The following is a 22,753-nucleotide window of genomic DNA, read 5'->3' on the forward strand; positions in this document are numbered from 1 at the left end:
CTCACCACCCCCCCCCCCGATAAGGTTCGTGAAACGTAACACAAGCACATCTTTATGCACGCTCAATAATCCAGGTAAGGAAATCACAGAAATTTGAATCAGTTCATCTGTACACAAATTTCGTACTAATTCAACTTTCTGTGATTACACAAGCACACTCACGGCCCTCTGCCCAGTTGACGCACACTTTCCGGCACACTGATATTGTCTCCCGTCATTCTAATATGATGACATTATTTGACCAAAGAACGGATTTACAAACAAATGTTGGTGCATTACTCAGAAGGTAATTAATTTATTATAGTTACGTTATACAATCATGATGTACTTCCCAGAAAAAAAATACACAAGATAAACGGATTACTTTACTTCACACTGCTGACAGTAGTTTCTTTCACAGGCCTTCACTAGTGGGCGCCAAATATTCCACATACGTCACATTTTTGACATCATCTGTAATATGGTGGGTGCTACACACTGGTGGTGGTTGTAGGGAGTTACCCCCTTCAACGTGAAGCGCTTTGGGTGTCTAGAAGAGCGCTAAATGAATGTAATGATTATTACTATTATCATTTCTTTTTCCTGACTTCCCCTCTTTGACCCGCAGAAGGCTTAGTGTGCACATGAAGCCTTCGGGGTAGGAACCCTCTCGCAAACCGATGTGCTGGAAACCTTCCAACGCTTCATGAAGCGTCATCTCGCCATCGTTAGTCACCGGACGTTGTGTGCCTGTTTCATAGGCACCTCTACAACTCACACCTCCAATCTCATCTCACGGACTGGAACCCCCGACTCCAACTAGATTGTGGAGGAGTCATCGGCCCAGAGGTTCACAGACGTTTTTAAAGTAGACTGTGGCTGTTTAAATGGTGCAGTCAGTATTCAGGAGAACAAGTTCAACTGTCTTTTTATGCCTGCTCAATAATTAAGGTAAGGAAATCCCAGAAAGTTGAGTTGGTTCATCTGGAACGCTGTGTAAACGTCGTGTCCAGATGAACCGATTCAATTTTCTGTGAGCAGGTTCAGTTATCTGTTTGTCACTACTATAAGCAGATTGTGTTTGTCCATTATTGTGCCTCAGATGGAGATCAGACAACATTTTAAGAGTATTTAATGCAGAAATCCAGTCGTTTCAAAATGGGTTCACAAACCTTTTCTTGCAGCTGTAACTATTTGGGTTCCTCCCGGCTGAGAAACTGAAACTAAGAGGTTTACTGAGTAATGCTCGTGCTCGGACTGTACAGAAGCACCGAGGCGGCTGTTCTTTACGGTTACACTGGTTCCAGCAGAAGACCCGCTCCTCAGATGAGAGCTTTCCACCCACAACACATACAGCGCAGTGGAAAGAGAAGACCAAATAACAGCACAAGATTACAGAGGAGTCCCCTTTCCCATCACACACTTCCCCGGACCACCTAGACAACAGCGTTAAGACAGACTCTGACAAAGACGATTAGATTACATAAATGAATACATGCTAAAAAATCTGGTTACATGACAAACTAGGTAAACGCCTCCCCCGTTAAATAATCCCCGGTATGTTCGAGCTGTTTAAAACACCCCTGATCCGCCTCTCAAAATTCCCAAGTATGAATACGAAACTAAAAAGAATATATGTTGAAGAAGAAGTGATTCACTACCCACCGTAAAACTAAAGTGTGTATACAAATGATGCTTACGGGTAGTCCTCTAGTTTGACCTAAACCACTGGACAAGACGAGTGATCGATGACACGCTGTAGCAGCACGGACCGAGAGACTGGGAGGTTAACTGAGGCTGATGAGCGTCACTGTCGGGCCTGTTCTTCCTCCTCCTCCTCCTCGTCCTCCTGTTGCCCTTTTTTCTGGAGAGAGAAGACTCAAGTTAAACTCCAAGACGGCGCCTTTCACACCAACAGCATCACAGCACGCTTCAACTGCTCAGAAAAATACAAGGCAGAAAAAAGGGAAAAACTCCCCCCCCCCCTTTCTCCCCAATTGCACTTGGCCAATTACCCTACTTTTCGAGCCGTCCCGGTCACTGCTCCACCCCCCCTGTCGATCTGCTCCACCCCCTCTGCCGATCCGGGGAGGGCTGCAGACTACCACATGGAGTTGCCAGCTACTTCTTTTCTCCTGACAGTGAGGAGTTTCGCCAGGGGAACATAGTGTGAGGGAGGATCACAATATTCCCCCCAGTTCCCCTCCCACCTGAACAGGCACCCCGACCGACCAGAGGAGGCGCTAGTGCAGCGACCAGGACAGATACCCACATCCGGCTTTCCACCCGCAGACACGGCCAATTGTGTCGGTAGGGATGCCCAACCAAGCCAGAGGTAACACCGGGATTCGAACCGGCGATCCCCATGTTGGTAGGCAACGGAATAGACCGCCACGTTACCCGGACGCCTGGGGAAAAACACCTTTAGCGGTATAATTTTGCGGTTTGAAGGCTTGAGTAAAATCACAGAATGCCGGCTTGGGAATAAAAGCAGAACTTTGTTTTGAAAAAGAAAACAACAAAGTTTGCAGCGTTAATTCACAAGCTGTTTTGATTGGGGGGGGGGGGGGGGGGAGAGCATCAGGCCATGTTTTTTAAGCCCTTCCCAACTACCAGTTTGAGGAAGTCGATGAGCTTGTAGGCGTCTTCGCCGGTGGAGAGGTCAACGAAGTCTCTGGGCACCCTGTAGCTCAGACAGGGACTGGGCTGGACTGTCACCTCGCTGGTGGGGTAACGGAATGCTGGGCCCTCCTGTATGCACACACACACACACACACACACACACACACACACACACACACACACACACACACACACACACACACACACACACACACACACACACACACACACACACACACACGCTGTATTTTCTTCCGGGTACACTTAAATTAATTTTGAGGTTGATGGAAAATGGAAAACACAGGTTTTACATATGCTTGAGGTAAAAACAGGTTGTTGTGTTGATGAAGAGATTACACGGTGACAGAAACTGGCGGTTCATGTTTCTCCAACAGCAAACGATTAATTCTTGTTTCCCCTTCAACCTGCTTCTCCTCTTGAATGTTTTCGATAACGTGGTCCTCCGTGCAGTGAGGATGCTTTCAACCAGTCGATGAAGCTGTAACTGAGATGTGCTTGTTTTTCTCCCAAATTTTCAAAGGTTATCTTTTTTCTTTTTTGGATTTTTCCCCGTTTTTCTCCCCAGTTGTATCCGGCCAATTACCCCACTCTTCCGAGTTGCCCCGGTCGCTGCTCCACCCCCTCTGCCGATCCGGGGAGGGCTGCAGACTACCACATGCCTCTTCCCATACATGTGGAGTCGCCAGCCGCTTTTTTTCATCTGAGAGTGAGGAGTTTCACCAGGGGGACGTAGCGCGTGGGAGGATCACGCTATTCCCCCCAGTCCCCCCCCCCCAACAGGCGCCCTGACCGACCAGAGGAGGTGCTAGTGCAGCGACCAGGACACATACCCACACCCGGCTTCCCACCCGCAGACAAGGCCAATTGTGTCTGTAAGGACGCCCGACCAAGAAGGAGGTAACACAGGGGATTCGAACCGGTGATCCCCGCGTTGGTAGGCAACGGAATAGACCGCCACGCTACCCCGGATGCCCGTCAAAGGTTATCTAATGGGGTGGTTCAATTCGAAGTAAACTTCAAACTAAACAGGTTTGGTCAAAAGATTGTTCTGCAGACAAATGCAGTTTGTCATAGATTATGAGTTGTTATGCCCTCTACAGTGGTAACCAGGGGGTTAGTCAGCCATCTTTTGTTGTCCAAGCCTGGTTTTTGCTCTTGTTATGCACACTAAATCAGAGAAAATGCAGATGATGGCTGGCAAACCCTTTTTTTTTTTGCAGATGGTAAACTTGGATTAGCAACAGGTGTACATTCTTCATGGTTTTCATGGGTACTTAGCCGAACCGCTTATCCTGCTCTCAGGGTCGCGGGGATGCTGGAGCCTACCCCAGAAGTCACTGGGCGGCAGGCTGGGAGACACCCTGGACAGGCTGCCTGACCATCACAGGGCCGACACACACACAAACACACAGACACACATTCGTACCTAGGGACAATGTAGTACGGCCGATTCACCTGACCTACATGTCTTTGGACTGTGGGAGGAAACTGGAGCACCCGGAGGAAACCCACGCAAACACAGGGAGAACATGCAAACTCCACACAGATGACGACCCGGGACGACCCCCAAGGTTGGACTATCCCGGGGCTCGAACCCAGGACCTCGATGCTGTGAGGCGACTATGCTAACCACTGCTCCACCGTGCCACCTTGATATCAATTCCTAATTAAATCAAAGCCAGACCTTTCAGGTGTTTATCTTTTTTCGTTACTTTTGAGGAATATTGTTATTCACCTGTTGCTGGGCGAACTCTCCTTCTTGCTGACTGGCTGGGAGGCTGTTCCCGGAGGTAAGCTCCTCCCACGTGAAAAGCAGGGAATCCGTCACCTCGCCAAACGGGTTCAGGTCAATCAGCCACACCTTACCCTATATCACACAAACACACGCATGCACTTACTACACATTATACTAAACCGAAATTAATTTCTTAGCTGGGGGGCAGTTTACATTCCAGCACTCAACTTACCCAGCTATCTCTGTACACATCCAACACAACTGTAAAACAAAATGGAGAAAACGGAAACAAAAGAAAATTTATTATATTTTTATCCATTTAAAATTTTAAAGCCAACAACTGCACTGAAATCAAGGGAAGCCTACGGTTGTTTTTCAGTATAAAGACAGGATCACTTATTTATTCTTAAAGTTTGTCAATGACAGTAAATGCAAAGTGATTTGTCTTGATGACCCCGGTGGAGCAGCAGATCAAAAACTAGTTTTTCACTGGTACGAAGGTAACGGCCTTCCCACACTTACAGTCTTCGTCCAGAAAGTTGTACTGGATGTGTTGAGTGAAGAACTCCTGGATGGACAGACAGATCTGGTCCTCCTGTTTGGAAATGTGCTGGTAATACTGGGTGTAGTCCCTCTGGGAGATACCTGAGATACACGAAGACAGACACACACACATGCAGCAGAGAGGGTGTTTTTAAAGAGATCTGCATAGGTATAGAGGGAGCAAATGTAGAAGTCCTCCTGTAAAGGTAACTGCAAACTCTATATGACAAACTGCATCTCAGTGTGGTATGGCAACTGTACAATAGCTGACAGGAAAGCCCTGCAGCGGGTGGTCGAGACTGTCCAGCACATCACCGGCACCCAGCTCCCGGCCATACTGGAGCCTCCAAGCCCGAACCACGAGGCTCAAGAAACAGTTTCTCCCCCCAGGCTGTCACCCAGATGAACCTGGCCACCCGCTCATCGCACTTTTTGCGGCTCTTTTGCACTACTCCTCTCAGCAGGACATTGCACAATCCCCCACCTTAAATATATACAACTCCATTTCATTATCCATCCATCCATTATTCAAACTGCTTATCCTGCTTTCAGGGTCGCGGGGATGCTGGAGCCTATCCCAGCAGTCATTAGGTGGCAGACAGGGAGACACCCTGGACAGGCCGCCAGTCCATCACATTTCATTATAATTTGTACAATCATGTTCGATCCTTGTGTTATGCCTTATTCTTATTTTTGTCTTATTCGTATTTTAGGCCTTATTCTTATTTTTGTCTTATTTTATGTCTTATTATTATTTAACACCTTATTCTTATATTAAGCCATCTTTTTTACATTGCTATGTTCGAATATGTGCCCCCCCCACCAATATTTGTATGTAAATATAACTTCCACATTTCCTTTAACAAATCTGCCAACACTGCAGAACTCCCCCATAAGACTGCCGCCCCTACATGTTTCAAGTCCAAATACTTCTGTCCAAAACACGTCACACCTGCAAAAAAAAAAAAGTTCTGCAACCTGACCAGAGAGACAGTCTAATTTCCATCAACCACTCCCTCTGTCTTGTCTATGCAAGCAGTACACGATGTCCTAAATCTGAGTGGTTTTTTTAAAGATGGGCAAGCAGCAGCTTGCCCATTGAAACGGAATTTAATTTCTTTTGTGTATGCAAGTACATGAAGGAAACGACAATACCTTGTTCCTGATCCCTGAGCAGAGCACATTCAACCTGCAACTACCTAGTATTAAAAACACAGGCTAATCTTTCTTTAACATTACACTGGAGAACCAAGTTGGTATGATGTGAAAGGCAACTTTAACATCTCACAACCATCTAGTTTCCTGAACTCTCCATGTAAAATGTGACAGGCAAAAATAATGGCTACACTATCTAAGTATAAGGTCATACGTTTTTACCAATAAGTTTGTTTTCTTTGACGAAGCAGCGGAACTCTCCACCAGAAATCAGCTCACTCCATTTCCTCAGGACCAGCTGAGCAGGCAGGACAAACATACAAAACAAAGATGACATTTTCTGCTCACTGAGGACAGTTTGTAAACTCAGGTCATGCAGCGTTTTGTTATTAGAACACTGTGTAACATATACTATGTGTGTGTGTTGATGTTTTGGTTCAGACATAGAGGGACTGAAATACCTCATAGCTGATGAGTGGATCAGGAGAGTCATGGTCTCTGCATTGAAGGAATCTGAACGGGAGGACGAGGGTTAAACAGCACACGCACACACACGCGCGCACACACAAATGACATAGTAGCTCCACTGATAAGAACATGGAAATGGTTTAAGTTCATTTAGATTATATTCTGTGGCAATTTCTAAAACGTGGTAAAAACATGTTGTATATTAAGTCCAACTTCCCATTTTGTTCCTTAGTTGGAAATTTTCCCTTGGGCCTCTTGTACTTCAAAATGCATGCAGTCATGGTATTGTAATTAGCTTTGGATCAAAGTGTTTGGCAACAGACAGCATAGCACAACCGCGCACACGCACACACCCACACAGACCTTTACAAGATTTTGTATACTGCAGTAAATCAGAAGATGCATTAGGTTTTCCCCAGGCCAACCACTGTGCTAGCCAGATCCATTATGAAACCAGAGGACAGGGGGAGGTAAACGTAAACAAAATCATTACTTATGAGCACATCTAGCAGAGAAGGCTGAGTTACAGCCACCATAATTCACCATTGATTGAAGCCACTCTCTTTATGGTGCACTCGCCATATTTTCTGTCACCGACCCTCACCTGAGGGTCGGTGCACATGTATGGGCCTGCTTAAGTGTGTGTGTGAGTGTCTAGTAGAGTGGGGAAAAAAACTTACGGCTGCGTGAGGTCGTGGGTGATGAAGTCGGAGCTTTTGAAGAGCAGAAATATGTCACTAAGACTCTGACACTGCAGGGAGCTGTTCAGAGCAATCCAGTTAGCATCCTGGAGAGAATACACACACACATACAATCACCATATCAAAATAGCTAAATCCCCCATGCCACAATCTATGGGTAAAACAGTTGACTGGAGTACTCATACCCGAGGAGCGCTCCAGTTGAGTTTGGGAAAGACACGACCACCCAAGGCGTTTATGGCCTCTAGTACCGTGGAGGTGAACTCTGGGAACTCTGGAGCCTTAGAGATAAAAATAAAGCAAACCCATTGAACATTAGCTATAATACATCTTGCATGCTAAATGTGAAGGACCAGGGCAAAATAAAAATCTTTTATTCACTCCAAACTCAAAAACACTTACTGTGACAGTTGTGGTTGTCTCATCATCTGACCACTATGGGTGGGAGAGCAAGGAGAGGAAAATCAGAAGACAGACAAGAAAGGTTGTATTGGAGAACCATTACAAAACAACAGTTGACACTTTTATGCTATCATCTTAATTTCTGACAGCGTTCTAACCATTTGGAAACTATGAGAAAAAGCAAGGAGGAGACTGTCTGCTAATCAGAAAAGGCAGGCTTCTCTTCTTTGGTGTTCAATGGGTTCCTTTCTTTACATAGCGGGGAAAAACAACTCATTCTGGCTCCTGCAATATCCAAGCAACTACTGTACACCTGTTTGAAGCATGGCGCTAATTCCTTAAAAGCTGAATTAAAAAAGATTCTGGTGCTCTATCATCCCAGGGCTGCACAGGCAGGAATATGCCGTTTTAATTCTATAACTATGAGAGAAAGGACCCAGGTAACTGAATTTCCTTCCTTAGTTACTACCCCATGATACCTATAAAAATCTCATCTAAGAGTTCTCATCAGCCTGTACCTGAATATCTTCCTCGTCGTCCGAGTTGCTGCTGTTTGTGTGTGTCCGCTGTGTGTTGTGGTCACTGGAAGGAAGAAAAATTACATTAAGAGAAACACCGGCACATTTTATAACTCACTTAGCACAGACTAAATGCTATTTGTTATCATGAGCAAATGTCTCCCAATGCTAGCAGTAAGAAGGCTAATGATGTTAAAACATAGGACCTGCTCAGTTGGACGGAAGACAATATTTACAAAAAAAACAACTTCTATTTGATTTTTTATTAAAGCCTGATTTACTTGTTGGTAGTGCTCAGTCAGTAAACCTAACAGTGATACACGGACAGCTTTTTGTGTGCAATTGTTTGTTATTTATTCAGTGTGTGTTTTTTTCTCTCCAGAGGGCATGAGAGTAAAACAAAAAATACACGTTCGACAACGTGGCAATTTTAGAAAGTGACTGAGTGCAAGGGGGGGAAAAAAGAGAAAGATGTGGGTTTGTGTGTGCGGTGTCCTTACCTCCCAGAGACTACCAATGTTCCGTCGTCTAGTAAATAGTCTATCACATTCTGAGGCAGTGGGAGAATCAAACTGAAAGACAACAAAGCGTTGGCAACGGTGTTAAGACGCTGTCAAGTAAATTACAGCCACCTCTCCCTGCGAAATACGACGCCTGTGGTGCAAACCGAAAATCAGCACCTATTTCATGTCTATCCGCCCTGGAAGGAGGAATTCCTCCTCTGATGCTCCTGCTGATGTTTTTACTTACAAGGTGATCTCGCACCTTTAATGTTTTCATCTGTTTAAGAATTGAATGGATGTAATTTTAAAGCCCTCTGAGACTGAATTGTGACTCAGGGCCAGACGAATAAAACTGGACATGACGAAGATAAGGACGAGAACCAAGTGAAGGATGAGGGTAACAAAATTCCACTCACGCGGCTAAACGTTCACCAAAACGGCTAGCAAAGTAATCTTAACCCCATACAGCAAGAGCAACAACTCCGAGACGACACCCTACACGCTAAGTTCAGCGTCGAAGCGTTTACCTTTTAATCGTATGCTTTTTGAATATCGGATACCAGACCGAAAACTGACAGTTGACGACTTGCTCCTTCTTCATGCTGCGATTCCTGTAGCGGAAGTGTGTCCGTCGCCGAATGCGCTCCGTCAAAGGCTTTGCCACGGTTTCGTTCCGCATAATACATTTTATTTTTATTTTTATTTTTTACGGTTTCTATCAGGACGCGCCGAGGATTAAATCATATTCCCCCGTCCACTTTTATGATTCGGTAATACGCGAACGACGACACGTTACGACAAAGAGGACGGCTTTACGCCGAATGTCCTTTTCTTTGATCCGGGAGGGGAGGAGGGGGACAACTTTCCCCGGTACACGCGGACTGCAGCCGAGCCCGCTGGCTTGTGATTTGGCGACGGTGGGGTTTTCACGTGAGTCGGGTTAGTTTTGCCTTTTCGCTGAGCTTTTTCCTCCAACAAAAACATAAACTTTTTGTCAAAGTGTGGGTACGTGAGTCGTAATTGGTATTCGCCGATAACGGGGGACGTCCCTAGAATCTGTTTGTTTTCGGTGTGTGTGTCGTAGCCCAGATGTTGGTTGGGGGGGGGGTGTGTAGGGCTCCGTGGCTGGGATGAGAGTCATGTGGTGGATCCGGTTTTCTTTTCAGCTTTGACTCGAATACTTTTCATTAGTGCTGGCTGGCATAGCAGATAGTATCGTCAAGATACTCGCAGGACACACTACGTGATCGAGTAGTACCACTATATCTGCTTACAAAAACAGAAATGGGGTTCATTCCCCCATTTGTGAAGTCAAATACCAAGCCCCGACTGGGTGTCAGATTAATAGTTCCTGAAGTGCTTGACACTTAATTTTCGAGGTCGTACTCATTAGGAAATAGATTGTCAGTGTGAGTAATTTAATCGACAAAGTGTGTGGTACCATATGAGGACGTCTGAATTTCATGCCGGTGCAGTGCCATGGAAAGACGGACGAATTGGATATAATGGGAATCCCTTCCCACCCCTACTTCTGATTGTCGAACTGACCTTGTGTACAATTGGGAGCAAAAGAAAACGGTGTGACGTCACAGCGTGACCCCCCCCATTTCAGCGGGCAGATTATGTATCCTCTTTTAAATCTCTTGAAGCACCTTTCTTTGCGCACGCCTTTTCTTAATATCTGTTGGCTTTTAGATTTTTTTTGAAATCGTTTTTGCAGTTTTCTTTATTTCGTCCTTTTTTTTTCTTGTAGTTTTCTGTTGCATTTTTTTTAATGTTTTATTGTTGAAAAGCACTTAGTAACTTTTGTCCAAAAACTGTTGTTTGAATAAAGGTTTATTGTCATCATTGTTATAATCTGGACCACCTTGTCCAATTCTAGTTGCACTGACAGAAAATGAGTGGCGTTAACCACCCCGAGGCAACCACCATCCCTCACGTTGTGAAAGAAGAGGTAACGTTTAGATTTCCCCCATGCTTGTGACTGCAGACATGTCTAATAACACCTGATGCTAGTTGTATGAGGTCCCCCTGGTCTAAAAACACAATTTCTCTTGATCCAGGTCATGACAGCAGGGAAATGGGTGAAGCTTGAGAAGACCACATACGTGGACCCTGCTGGAAACACAAGGTACTAATCTTTGAACAGGTATTTACAGTTTAGCCAGGGTCTCCATGCCATTGAGTTGCTGTTGCCGAAATTCACTTACTGTCTTCATTTAACAGAACCTGGGAGAGTGTTAAAAGGACAACAAGACAAACAAACTCAGAGGCAGATGGTGAGTCACTTTTATTTTACTTCTTCAAGTCAAATCCATGTAAATTCAGAGAGAAACGCACCATATATCAAGTACACAGGTTCTGGCCTTCCTTTTTTCCAGGAGTGGGAATAATTGCCCTTCTGAAAAGGACCCTCCACAAAGACTGTGTTGTTATGGTCAAGCAGTTCCGACCGCCTTTGGGATGTTGCACACTGGAATTCCCTGCAGGTCAGATGGTTTCACAGTCACACCTTGAAACTTAATGTGGTGTAACGCGTGATTGTTTGAGTCTGCAGCAATAGGCATAGATTAAATTCGACATTTTTATCTGTGATGTTATAGATTCAAAACAGGGTCACTTTTTTAATATATATTATATGATCTCCCGGTAGCTTTCTTTTGATTCTCTATTATAATGATACACTGAAATGAAGGATAATGATATCCAGATGTGTATATATTTTTGTAAATTTTCTTACTAGTGTAACATACTCTAAATAATACAAACCCATAATTAAACATTTCCCCTGTTAAAGCTACGATCTTGAAGATCAGCATGGAAATAAATGTTCTGTCCTGTTTGATACGTTGAATTGCTAATGTATTTAAGACAACAACTAATTCACAAATATCTAAATCATGAACACTTTTGTCGTTGGTTAGTTGAATAGTTATTATTTGGTAGGACTTTCCTAGGAAAAGTTAGTGTTTTGTGTTTTATGTCTTTATCATAGTAGCCAAATGCAAAAGATAAAATTGAGTTTGCAGCAAAAGCAAAGCTGTTGCTGCAAATATTGCAAAACAAGCTTGTCAGGGACCTTTCCCAAGAGATTGCACAACATCAGTAATCATTTTTTTATTTGGCAGTGGGGAAGGTGATGACACAATAACCATGACTGGATCTCTGGGGTTTGGAATGGTCAAACACCATTCTACTTACCAGTATCACCAGCGGTGTCATTAGGTTAAACAACCACAACAGTCTTCAGGATCTTGTCTTTAATCTCTTTCAGTAATGCAGATAGATTGTGAATCTCATGCTGATAATAAAAGTACAAGCCTAAAATGCAAAGTCAAATGAACCTACCCTGTTTGAAGTTTTTAATCGTTTGCTATAATGACATGTCATGTTTGTGCTGACCTGCTGATGATCACTGATTATTGTGATGCTTAATACTCTGGTATTTAATTGTGTTTCTGTCTCCAGGGCTGATAGACGACGGCGAGAGTGCAGAGGCTGCGGCACTGCGAGAGCTAAAAGAGGAAACTGGCTACAAAGGAGAGGTGGTTGGAGTCACCCCAGGTGTGGTGTTCTCAAAACACACGCACACACACACATTACACAAGTGAACTGTGCTGCTTGCTACTGTTGTTTGGTTTCAAGGGAGGTCATCTGTTATCTGTGTTCAGTGGTCATTGGTATGTAAAACTGCTGACCGCTGTCTGCTTCCTGTCTCCCATCTTATCTCCTTTTGTATACATTCCTTCTATTTATTCCTCATTTTCACACGGTTTTGTAAATAATCCCATATGCCGTGCTTGCAGCACATAGATGTAGAGCTAAACGATAATGTTAGGGAATTATAAACTATTACTTTTTGCAGCATGCTTAGGGACTTGATATACTATTTATTTCTGATTTACCAGGGAACCAAGACAGCTAACCCATGAATTTCAGGATCATGTGGAGTTGCTTGTTTTAATGGTGACTGTCTGGTAGGCATTTCACAGGAAAATGAAAAGCTCCTTTGCATTCTTCAGCATAGCAGACAGGTAGACAGCCAGTAGCGGTTTGTCTATAAAGGAAGCTAAGTTACCGTGTCCAACCAGCAGATATGGTAAAACAAGCTGTGGAAGACCTTTACCAACAGATACTACATCCATCCAGCCATTATCCAAACCGCTTATCCTGCTCTCAGGGTCGTGGGGATGCTGGAGCCTATCCCAGCAGACATTGGGCAGCAAGCGGGGAGACACCCTGGACAGGCCGCCAGTCCATCACATGGCCAACACACACACACACACACACACACACACACACACACACACACACACACACACACAGATTCATACGTAGGAACAGTTTAGTACGGCCAATTCACCTGACCTACATGTCTTTGGACTGTGGGAGGAAACCGGAGCACCCGGAGGAAACCCACACAGACATGGGGAGAACATGCAAACTCCACACAGAGGACGACCCCCAAGGTTGGACTACCCTGGGGCTCGAACCCGGGATCTTCTTGCTGTGAGGCGACCGTGCTAACCACTGTGCAACCGTGCCGCCCTAACAGATACTACAATGAAAGCTAAAACTTAACTGTGTTTTTGTTTTGTTTGTTTGTTTTTTGGCGCGGGAAAAGGTTCTGACCCAACAAACCTGGTGACTCTTTTTGATTTTGATTAGATCTTTGAGGTTTATTGGCCAAACAGTACTGCGGTTACCTTGTCTCACCATAGTTATAAATAATTCAGATTTAAAAAAATTTTTTTTTAGGGTTGTACCTTAAAATTAGTTTTCATTCATTAGCTGTTATCTCTATTGGCGTCACTGTATTCTGTTTGTTGGTTCTGCTCTTATCTACGTCCATTTACTTTACCTCAAAAAAAAATTAGTTGTCTTTTAATGTAATTATTGCTGCTGTTATTATTGTAACAGTGACTTGTCTGGACCCCGGCCTGTCCAACTGCACCACCCAGCTCATCACTGTCAACATTAATGGAGACGATCAAGAGAACATCAACCCCACACAGCAGCTGGGTAAGAAGACGGCCCATCGTCACTCTCCCTCTTATTCATCCCCATTCACTCACTCTTTCAGCTGCTCGCTCACTTTTTCATTCGCTCTTGTATTCACTCACTCAATTATTTATTCAGTCATTCTTACATACGGTACATTTATTCCCACTCTCACATGCTTACGCTTGCCATCAGTAATCTATGGTGATCCGTTTGTTCATTCAGCACCCTTTTATTCCACTTTTGGTAACCAGAGGGTTCGGTGGTTTAGTCCCCACTCTGATTTTCCAAGCCGGTGTGTTCAGCACTTAATATTTAACAAAGTATTAACAGTGTTTGACACTCTCACAGTCCTTCAACAGCTACCATCAAAGTACCTTTTAGCAAGGCAGATAATGGCCAATGGCTTCACCTGAGCTGCTCCGTAACTCACAGAAGGAGTCTACGGTTGTGGTGGTTGTGTATGGAAATGTGGCTGAATAGGAAGCAGGATGTTACTGGGAATGGGTACAGGATGTTAAGGGTTTAAAAGACATGAACAGCACATTATCACTGGTTATGCTTCACACACACTGACTGGGTCATTGAGACCCTCCACTCCACACAGACCCCCTTCTCCTTCCGAGACAAACTCACTCTTAGTTTTCCCTTCACTTCCAAAGAACTTTATTAATCCTGTTTCCGTTGGACAGACCACTTGTGTGGCATGACACAAAAATAAGTTAAAATATATTCAGTCTGTGGGCGTCCGGGTAGCGTAGCAGTCTACTCCATTGCCTACCAACACGGGGATTGCTGGTTTGAATCCCCATGTTACCTCTGGTTTAGTTGGGCGTCCCTACAGACAGAATTGGCCATGTCTGCGGGTGGGAAGCCGGATGTGTGTGTGTCCTGGTCGCTGCACTAGTGCCTCCTCTGGTCGGTTGGGGAGCCTGTTCAGGTGGGAGGGGGACCTGGGGGGAATAGCATGATCCTCCCATGCACAATGTCCCCCTGGTGAAACTCCTCACTGTCAGGTGAAAAGAAGCGGCTGGTGACTCCATGTATCGGAGGAGGCATGTGGTTGTCTGCAGCCCTCCCCGGATCGGGGGGTGGGGGGGTGGAGCAGTGACCAGGAAGGCTCGGAAAAGTAGGATAATTGGCCAAATGCAATTAGGGAGAAAAAGGGGGGAACCCCCCCCCCCAAAATATCAACATGGATACAGGAAAAAAGATCTATGCATTAAATCTTTCTTCCTGTATCCTTGTTGATATATTCCACTCCTCATTAGTCGAGCACTCAACACCACTGACAGTTTCGGGAAAAAACGCTATATATATATATATATATATATATATATATAAAATCAGTTCATCATTTGAGGTGAACCTAGTTTGTAACAACTTGTTTTTATGTAACATTAACAATGTCTCTTTTTTTTCTTCCACAGGTGATGGAGGTTTGTTATATTCCTCTACTTCATTATTGTTGTTGTTATTATTATTAGCATTATTTACATTATTAGCAGTTGTGCTCAAGTGAAATTTCCCATGATGTTGTCTTTCTTTTCCAGAGTTTGTAGAAGTCATTCTTTTACCTCTTGACGAATTCCAGACAAAAATAGACGGTAAAGATTTCACTTTTCTTTTCTTTTTTTTAACAAACGTTTGTTCCATTCACACTATTGCTGCAAAGTTGTGTAGTCATCATTTGCACCTGTTCGGATCAGGACTGTTTGTGTGACGCCGTTGCTGTCTCCTGTGTCCCGGCAGGGCTGCTGAAAAAGGATAAAATAGTGGTGGATTCTAAGGTTTACATCTTCGCCATGGGCATAGCACAGGCCTTCTTCAAGCCCAACGAGCTCCCCGTCCTCAAGCAGTGAGAGGAAGCTGGGGTGTGGGAGAGGAGTGTGGGGGATGGAAAGAGAGCGGTCGAGGGGGAGAGAGCTGTTGGGGTGTTAGGGAGAGATCGAGGGAGGGTTGCAGAGGAAAAGAGACGGAATGAGCGAGGGGGAATGGGAGAGGTGGAGCAGCTGGGGGCGGGGGTGGGGGTAGCATTCTGTAACACTAAATGGAATGGACTAATAGAGAAACTGTCACACTGCAGTGTAGATTTATATTTGGACCACATTGCATTCGAGTCACTTTCAACTTGTAATTTATAATCTCAGACCAGAAATGAACCTCTGCCCTCAATCCGGAGGTGTCACCGTGTACCTGAAGTCATATGTACCTTTTGTAAGGGGTGTGCTCGGGTTTTTACGAGATTATAAATTGCAAAGTAGTATTATGTTTGGCGTGATGCCTGAAAGCATAAACTGTGTGATCAAAACATTCCTAACCTATGCTAACATGTTACTTACCTTACTGATTTAACTCTTCTGTAATCGAAAAAAGGGTATTATTAAAAGGCAGAAGGAACCCGTGCCTTCTGTTTTTACCCAAATGGTGGGAAGAATTCCATTCCTGTGCCAAGGTTACATCCAAACTTGCTTTTTTAACTGGATTTTGATAGTGAACTTAACGAGCAAATTTGAATAACTGTTTTGATGTAATAAACTTGAGAGTACTTGTGCTTTTGCCTGATCCTTGGCCTCTCTTGCATACACCTTTTATACCTATGCCTGTTTGCGCCAAAGGGGGAAAGTATTGAGCTGGCTTACTGTACTACTTCTACCTCTGGTAGGGTATTATCTGTGTTGTCTAACAAAATTGGCGAAGCTCTAGGTCCAGTCTGTTCTCACCTGACTCCGAAACGATGGAATGAATTCCCAGTCAGAGCTGCTGACTTTCATCAAAAAAAAGGCCTAAAACCCCCCCCTCTATTTCAGGCCTACTTTAATTAAATGGTCTCTAGTGGCACTTCACATCCGATACGAGTCTACTACCGGTGGGGTCGACTATTACTTATTAGTTTAACACCATTATGACTTACTTAAACACTTGTTATTCAGTGTCTGCTATTGTGCCGTCATTCTATTTGCTCTTATGACAATAATGTGTCAGTGTAAATCTATTTTCTTTACTTCTCCTATTCCCCGCCTCTTGATGGAATAAGGTGCACAGACACCGACATGTACTTGACATGCAATCTGATGACTATTTAGCAGACGTCTTACTGCTGTTACTTAATATGTGCAACTATGACGTGATTTCTTAGCAAGTGTACCACTTCTGTTTCACGTGGCACTACTACGGGAGCGTTTCTATCGGATTTCTGAGTAACTGATTTCTCAGCAGGCGCCACGGGGGGGCGCTGCGGGCACGAATAAGTCGTAAATAGAGGTGAAACCAACGAAGAAGAGCTATCGGGGCAATCGCGTGCTCCGCGCTCGTTCGCCTACCCACGTCGAAGAGAAGCCCCGCCCCCCTCTCGCCCGCTCAGCCAATCGGTCTCTCGCCGACATGGAGGTCTTTCCTAGCGTGGAAGACTTCGTGCGGAAAAAGGAGGAAATCGAGCGACAGACTTCAACGCATTACATCTATTACGGCCAGAAGAAGGAGTTTGGGGAGAAGGGTAAGCGGCTAAACTGTGTTTCTGTGCGCCACCAGCCCGCGTCGCGCTCCCCCTCCGTCGACACGAGTCCGCCTGCGGACTCGGCGACTTGTTTGAGAAGTTGCGCTTAAAACCTCGCGGGGACGCGCAAACGCGCGTTCGCGTGAAAGCGTCTTTGGCGCCGGAAGGAAAAACAATCGCGACCACGTTTATCGGGGCCGTGCAGGCGGAACTCGGACTCCGGTCTCGTGGCTCCCTCGGTGTGCTTCGCGTGGAGTGACAACACTACAACACAGTCTTCAGATGTATACGCAAGGCTTGAGTCTATGTACAGGCGACATAAGAGGCGATAAAGTGCAGAGAATATCAAGAGATGCTGAAATAGACGTTGGCAGGTTACATGCATGCATGCATGCCTGAGGTGGATGGATGGACACGACCGAGCCCGCCGGTATACGGACAATGTACAGTACATCCATCCATCCGTCCATCATCCAAGCCGCTTATCCCAGTCGGGGTCGTGGGGATGCTGGAGCTTTACAAAATGGGTGGATTTACTGACAGTGTTAAGCGTTCATTTGAATCACACCCGTGGAAAGAAACTGTTTTTCTACCTAGTTGTTTTGGGGTACAGTGCTCTGTGGCGCCCACCAGAGGGGAGGAGTTGGAACAGGTTGTGATGGGTCCGCAGTGATGTTGCATGCCCGTTTCCTGGCTCTGGAGGTGTATAAAGTCCTGAATGGAGGGCAGGTTGGCACCAGTGATGTTCTTTGCAGACTTAAGCTGTCTGTTGTAGTCTGCCCCTGGCCTGTTTGGTGGCAGATCCAAACCAGATGGTGATGGATGTGCAGAGGACAGACGGTGATGGATGTGCAGAGGACAGACAGTGATGGATGTGCAGAGGACAGACAGTGATGGATGTGCAGAGGACAGACTGGATTATTGCAGTGTAGAACTGAATCAGCAGCTCCTGAGGCAGGTTGAACTTCTTGAGCTGGCGGAGAAAGTACTTCCTCTGCTGGGCCTTTTTGACGATTGCGTCTTTGTTGGCCTGGGAGATTGTGCAACCCAGAAATCTGTAGGTTTTCACCACAGACACTGTGCTGTTGAGTATGGTGGGGGGGGGAGGGCAGTGTTAAGGGGGGGGGGGGAGACTCCTCCTGAAGTTCACTGTCACCTCCGCTGTTTTGAGCATGTTCAGCTCCAGGTTGTTATGGCCGCACCAGAGGGCCAGCTGATGAGTCTCTAGACTTGTCACCATCCCGGATAAGGCCAATGATGGTTGTGTCGTCTGGGAACTTCAGGAGTTTAACAGACGGGTCACCTGAGGTGCAGTCATTTGTGTAGGGTGATAACAGTAGAGGGGAGAGCGCACAACCCTGGGGGGCGCTAGTGCTGATTTTCCGGGTGCTGAATGTCATTTTCACCAGCTTCACCATCTGCTTCCTGTCTGTTGGGAAGTTTTTAATCCACTGGCAGGTGGATTAAAAACGAGGTGTTGGAAGATGTAGTGCAATCCCGTGTTGATGGCATCATCCTGTTTGCTCGGTAGGCAACTCCTGGGGGTGGAGCAGGGAGCCTGTTATTTCCTTCACGTGGGCCAACACAAGTCTTTCAAAGGATTTCATGACCACAGACGTTAGGGCAATGGACCTGTAGTTCTTTAATCCTGTGATAGGGGGTTTCTTGGGGATGGGGATGATAGTGGAGCTCTTGAAGCGGGAGGGGACTTCACACAGCTCCAGTGATTTGTTGAAGATCAGTGTGAAAATGGGGGCAGCTGGTCAGCACAGACTTTCAGACAGAAGAGATGGCACACATCCTCAACACAGATCCTGAGTGCTTGTGGGGGTTCGGTGGGGAGGGGAGAGTGGCTGGCAGGGGGTGCAGTTGGTTGAGTGTTGTGGTGTATGTGGTGTGTACATTTGCTCAACAGTAATCATATAATAGTTGACCATATTGTTGAGCTTTTGCTAAGGCGTCGTGAGACAGGTATCTTAATTTTACGGCAGTCACTGTGCCCCATACACCGCACAGCCCCGGGAATGCTCTTGAACAGACAGCAACACAACGACTTCCCCCCGGAGGTCACAACCGGTGACATTAGTCTAAGTCACTGCCCTGCAGTCAGTCAGTCGGTAAACAGTCTTCTATTTATTCTGAGTCAAACTCCCAAACTACACATCCCAACATTAACCAAACATTTCAACACGTAAAAATTTAACATAAAGCATAACAATTTCAACTCGAACATTAACAGTCCTACGAGCCTTTGCGTTGCCTCAGCACAGAACCGTTGACAGTCAGAGCGACCGCCTCCTCTGGTTGCTGCAGTATGATCATAGACGTAGTTGCTATCTTCAGATCACATCTTTTAAATAGGCGGCTTTCTTCAGTGTTATCTGCAGGGGTCCGACCCAACAGTCTGCATGTTGTTGGGCCTGCTTTCTGCTGCAAAGTCATCCTTGCGCTGTCCCCCTAAAATGTTGCTCGCTCACTCCATTCCCGTTCTCTGTCTCACACACACACACCTGCTCCTTCCATCCTACACATGACTTCCCTTTTGATAACTTTTCTCTACAGATGTTCAGCCTTCAGCTCAAAAAAGGATTGTGTGGGAATTAAAGAGCGTCCCGTTCAACGGCATACCCTTCCAGGTGGTGGGGACCAAAGTCTTTGAATGCCACCAAGGCAAAGACAGAAATACAGGCATCAAAGCAAAGTATGCTGCCGATAAAAACAAGAAGGAGGTAAGAGAAGGTTTCCCCCGTAACCAGAGCCGAGAGAGACCCGACTTTACCCCCTGTGCATGTCTGTCCATGTTAGTTGTGTTTGACTGTTTAATGTGGACTCGGTGCAACTCCAAATGTACACCATTCATGAGTCTTTTTGTTCCTTCTTCCTTCAGCTTGAGGGCCATACTTTCACATCGAGGAGGAAACGCCAGCAAGACACCAAGAAACTCGACTGCCCCGCTCTGATCAATGTCGCACAAATCATCTGTTTTCCTGGTTTTAAGGTCAATCCTATGTAATTGATGGGCCGATGCCTTGTTGACTTTGACGCAAAGATCTTCATACAAACGGAAGAAATAGAGTAGGCTTGGCATGTGTTTTCTTTTGATTTGAATTTCGTTTTAAACTCAAATTAATGAGATTACAACACAGCACACACAATACGATATCCCAAACTAGAAATCGCCTCTCATGCCAGGCCTTAAAAGTATTAGCTGCCCATAGACTGGTCCGGTCTCTTGAAAAACGTTTACTATTTATGGTATAGATCAACGAAAACAAGGAGCGGCTGAGGAGGGAGCACTCCAAAGCTTTGAGATCGGCGCTGGAGAAGGACCCGCCGTCAGTGCAAGCGGAAGTTCTGTTCTGTGCCCGGTTTCCTGCGCTCACCGAGCATCGCTCGCATTCCTTTGAAAAGGAGGTTAGTCTTTTTACACGTTTTTAATCCACATTGGGCTAAAGAAATCTTTACATTGTAACACACATGCTTGTAGCGGCACACAACGCACACCATCAGCCACATTTGATCTTGCTGTTTGTCCACTTTGTTTCCCAAAAGGAGACGGTCTTGCCGCACAGGAAGAAGATGAAGAAGATCGTGCTGAGGAGAGAATGCGAGACTCTGCTGCGGGAAATGGCAGACCTGACGTACTGTGTGCAGAATGAAGTCTACCTCGAGGGGCTGAAAAAAACCCTGGAAAACCTCAAGGACGAGATCAAAGCGCAAGCACCTGAAGACGCGGGCCCGATGCTTGCCTCGTCACCCAAAAAGAGAAACGGGGGTGAGATTGCGGCTGATCTAATGAACAAAACACCCAGGATGCACCCATTTTCAAGGAAGGTGGGGCAACATGCAGAGAACAGGGATGAGCCTGGATGTAAAGTACTCCCAGCCCCCGTTACCAAAACAGCAAAATCACAGGCCAAAATTACTACATGCACCAGTCCCAGTTTTCCATTTACAAATCAAACTCTTTAATGTGCAGTATGTGACTTGTACAGTATGTGAATTGTAAATATCCCTTAATTATGACTGTCATATATAGTTCTGATAAAAAATAATAATAAAGGGTTTCCGGTTCCGCCACCGAAAGAATGGCCGCCTAATTTCCGAGCTCCCCGACGGTTTTGAGAAATAACCCCAAAAACCTTTAGTTCTGTTAACCCTTGTGACGTTTTTGTCGGAACAATGAAGAAAAGGGGTGGCGATACTAGACGTACGGGAAAACGATGGAAAACGATCCCGAAGTGAGACGAGGCAGCCGAAGTAGCTCCCCAAACTCATCTCCGCCACATGGCGAAGGCGGCCCCGAAGTCGGCCTGCGGTGTGTTCTCAACCTACTCCGGGAGTTCAGAAGAGGCAACGAGGCGGCACAGCTCTCCGACATTAAACAAGAACTCAAGAGGACGAACGACAGACTGGACGAGGCAGAATGGTCTAGGGCAGTGGTTCTCAACCTTTTTGGGGTCCTGGACCCCCTGCGTATTTTTGATCTACCCTGAGGACCCCTCCACCTGATCTTGGGGGAGGGGGGTTGCAATTTGATAGAAACAGTAGAAACTGCATTTTAAATTGCATTATAGCATTTATTCACTCTTTGGGGCAAAAATAAGAGCTTTCAGTTGTAACTTAGATATAGTTAACAAAACAGAATTCTTATGCAGTAACTTTCAGATATATATGTAACAAAACAGAATATGTATTCAGTAACTTTCAGATATATGTAACTAAACAGAATATGTATTCAGTAACTTTCAGATATATGTAACAACAGAATTCTTATGCAGTAACTTTTAACAATGCAAACGGGAGCGAGAGCTCTTATTAAAATACAATAAATTACACTTGTGAAACAGATGTAATTAGAGAAAAAAGTCCTGTTACCCTTTATAGTTTAGGTAGATAAAGGTCTCAGTCACATTTGAGTAAAATAATCCTATTTCTATAAATGTCATAGGATCTTTTTTTAAAGATATCTTATTTTCACGGACCCCTTGCAATTATACCACGGACCACTAGGGGTCCGCGGACCCCCGGTTGAGAAACACTGCTCTAGGGCTGATAGACCAGGAGGGCCGAGCGCGGAGAGGTCATTTAAGGGTTATGTACACATGTTACCCCTCCCAAATTGTATAAAGTTCTTAAAGTTTGCCTTTTTTATGTGTATGTATGTGTGTATATATATACACTACCGTTCAAAAGTTTGGGATCACCCAAACAATTTTGTGTTTTCCATGAAAAGTCACACTTATTCACCACCATATGTTGTGAAATGAATAGAAAATAGAGTCAAGACATTGACAAGGTTAGAAATAATGATTTGTATTTGAAATAAGATTTTTTTTACATCAAACTTTGCTTTCGTCAAAGAATCCTCCATTTGCAGCAATTACAGCATTGCAGACCTTTGGCATTCTAGCTGTTAATTTGTTGAGGTAATCTGGAGAAATTGCACCCCACGCTTCCAGAAGCAGCTCCCACAAGTTGGATTGGTTGGATGGGCACTTCTTTGAGCAGATTGAGTTTCTGGAGCATCACATTTGTGGGGTCAATTAAACGCTCAAAATGGCCAGAAAAAGAGAACTTTCATCTGAAACTCGACAGTCTATTCTTGT

General features: G+C 45.1%; 3 protein-coding genes across 3 annotated transcripts; 2 read left to right on the plus strand and 1 right to left on the minus strand.

Annotated features, from left to right (window-relative positions):
* Positions 1-271: 271 nt before the first annotated feature.
* cdc123 (cell division cycle 123 homolog (S. cerevisiae)) lies at positions 272-9,342 on the minus strand. Its single transcript, XM_056277886.1, has 13 exons — positions 9,175-9,342; positions 8,645-8,716; positions 8,145-8,208; positions 7,627-7,659; positions 7,410-7,505; positions 7,204-7,310; positions 6,517-6,568; positions 6,278-6,353; positions 4,880-5,002; positions 4,590-4,618; positions 4,358-4,489; positions 2,593-2,730; positions 272-1,843 (listed from the first exon to the last, which is right to left on the minus strand). The coding sequence occupies exons 1-13, from the start codon at positions 9,324-9,326 to the stop codon at positions 1,787-1,789; spliced, it is 1,131 nt and encodes a 376-aa protein (XP_056133861.1). The 5' UTR covers positions 9,327-9,342; the 3' UTR covers positions 272-1,786.
* Positions 9,343-9,396: 54 nt separating this feature from the next.
* nudt5 (nudix (nucleoside diphosphate linked moiety X)-type motif 5) lies at positions 9,397-16,201 on the plus strand. Its single transcript, XM_056277893.1, has 10 exons — positions 9,397-9,586; positions 10,530-10,601; positions 10,711-10,778; positions 10,874-10,926; positions 11,029-11,136; positions 12,116-12,211; positions 13,568-13,669; positions 15,079-15,087; positions 15,202-15,255; positions 15,401-16,201. The coding sequence occupies exons 2-10, from the start codon at positions 10,545-10,547 to the stop codon at positions 15,508-15,510; spliced, it is 657 nt and encodes a 218-aa protein (XP_056133868.1). The 5' UTR covers positions 9,397-9,586; positions 10,530-10,544; the 3' UTR covers positions 15,511-16,201.
* An 831-nt stretch (positions 16,202-17,032) lies between these two features.
* On the plus strand, positions 17,033-21,806 carry LOC130109124 (uncharacterized). Its single transcript, XM_056275865.1, has 5 exons — positions 17,033-17,144; positions 19,707-19,873; positions 20,032-20,142; positions 20,406-20,558; positions 20,697-21,806. Exons 1-5 carry the CDS (start codon positions 17,033-17,035, stop codon positions 21,114-21,116), a joined length of 963 nt encoding a protein of 320 aa, XP_056131840.1. The 3' UTR covers positions 21,117-21,806.
* Positions 21,807-22,753: the final 947 nt, after the last annotated feature.

Source organism: Lampris incognitus, chromosome 3 (assembly GCF_029633865.1).
Source record: "Lampris incognitus isolate fLamInc1 chromosome 3, fLamInc1.hap2, whole genome shotgun sequence".
NCBI classification, from domain to species: domain Eukaryota; kingdom Metazoa; phylum Chordata; class Actinopteri; order Lampriformes; family Lampridae; genus Lampris; species Lampris incognitus.

Bases quoted from the DNA above. Each gene is read 5' to 3' on its own strand.
- cdc123 (XM_056277886.1), bottom strand. From the start codon at position 9,326: ATGCGGAACGAAACCGTGGCAAAGCCTTTGACGGAGCGCATTCGGCGA. The intron at 7,660-8,144 runs GTACAGGCTGAT...TCCCACCCATAG, and splicing joins ACGACGAGGAAGATATTCAG to TGGTCAGATGATGAGACAAC. The intron at 7,506-7,626 runs GTAAGTGTTTTT...TTTATCTCTAAG, and splicing joins AGACAACCACAACTGTCACA to GCTCCAGAGTTCCCAGAGTT.
- nudt5 (XM_056277893.1), top strand. From the start codon at position 10,545: ATGAGTGGCGTTAACCACCCCGAGGCAACCACCATCCCTCACGTTGTG. The intron at 12,212-13,567 runs GTGTGGTGTTCT...TTATTGTAACAG, and splicing joins GGTGGTTGGAGTCACCCCAG to TGACTTGTCTGGACCCCGGC. The intron at 15,256-15,400 runs GTAAAGATTTCA...GTGTCCCGGCAG, and splicing joins ATTCCAGACAAAAATAGACG to GGCTGCTGAAAAAGGATAAA.
- LOC130109124 (XM_056275865.1), top strand. From the start codon at position 17,033: ATGGAGGTCTTTCCTAGCGTGGAAGACTTCGTGCGGAAAAAGGAGGAA. The intron at 20,143-20,405 runs GTCAATCCTATG...TTTATGGTATAG, and splicing joins TCTGTTTTCCTGGTTTTAAG to ATCAACGAAAACAAGGAGCG. The intron at 20,559-20,696 runs GTTAGTCTTTTT...GTTTCCCAAAAG, and splicing joins CGCATTCCTTTGAAAAGGAG to GAGACGGTCTTGCCGCACAG.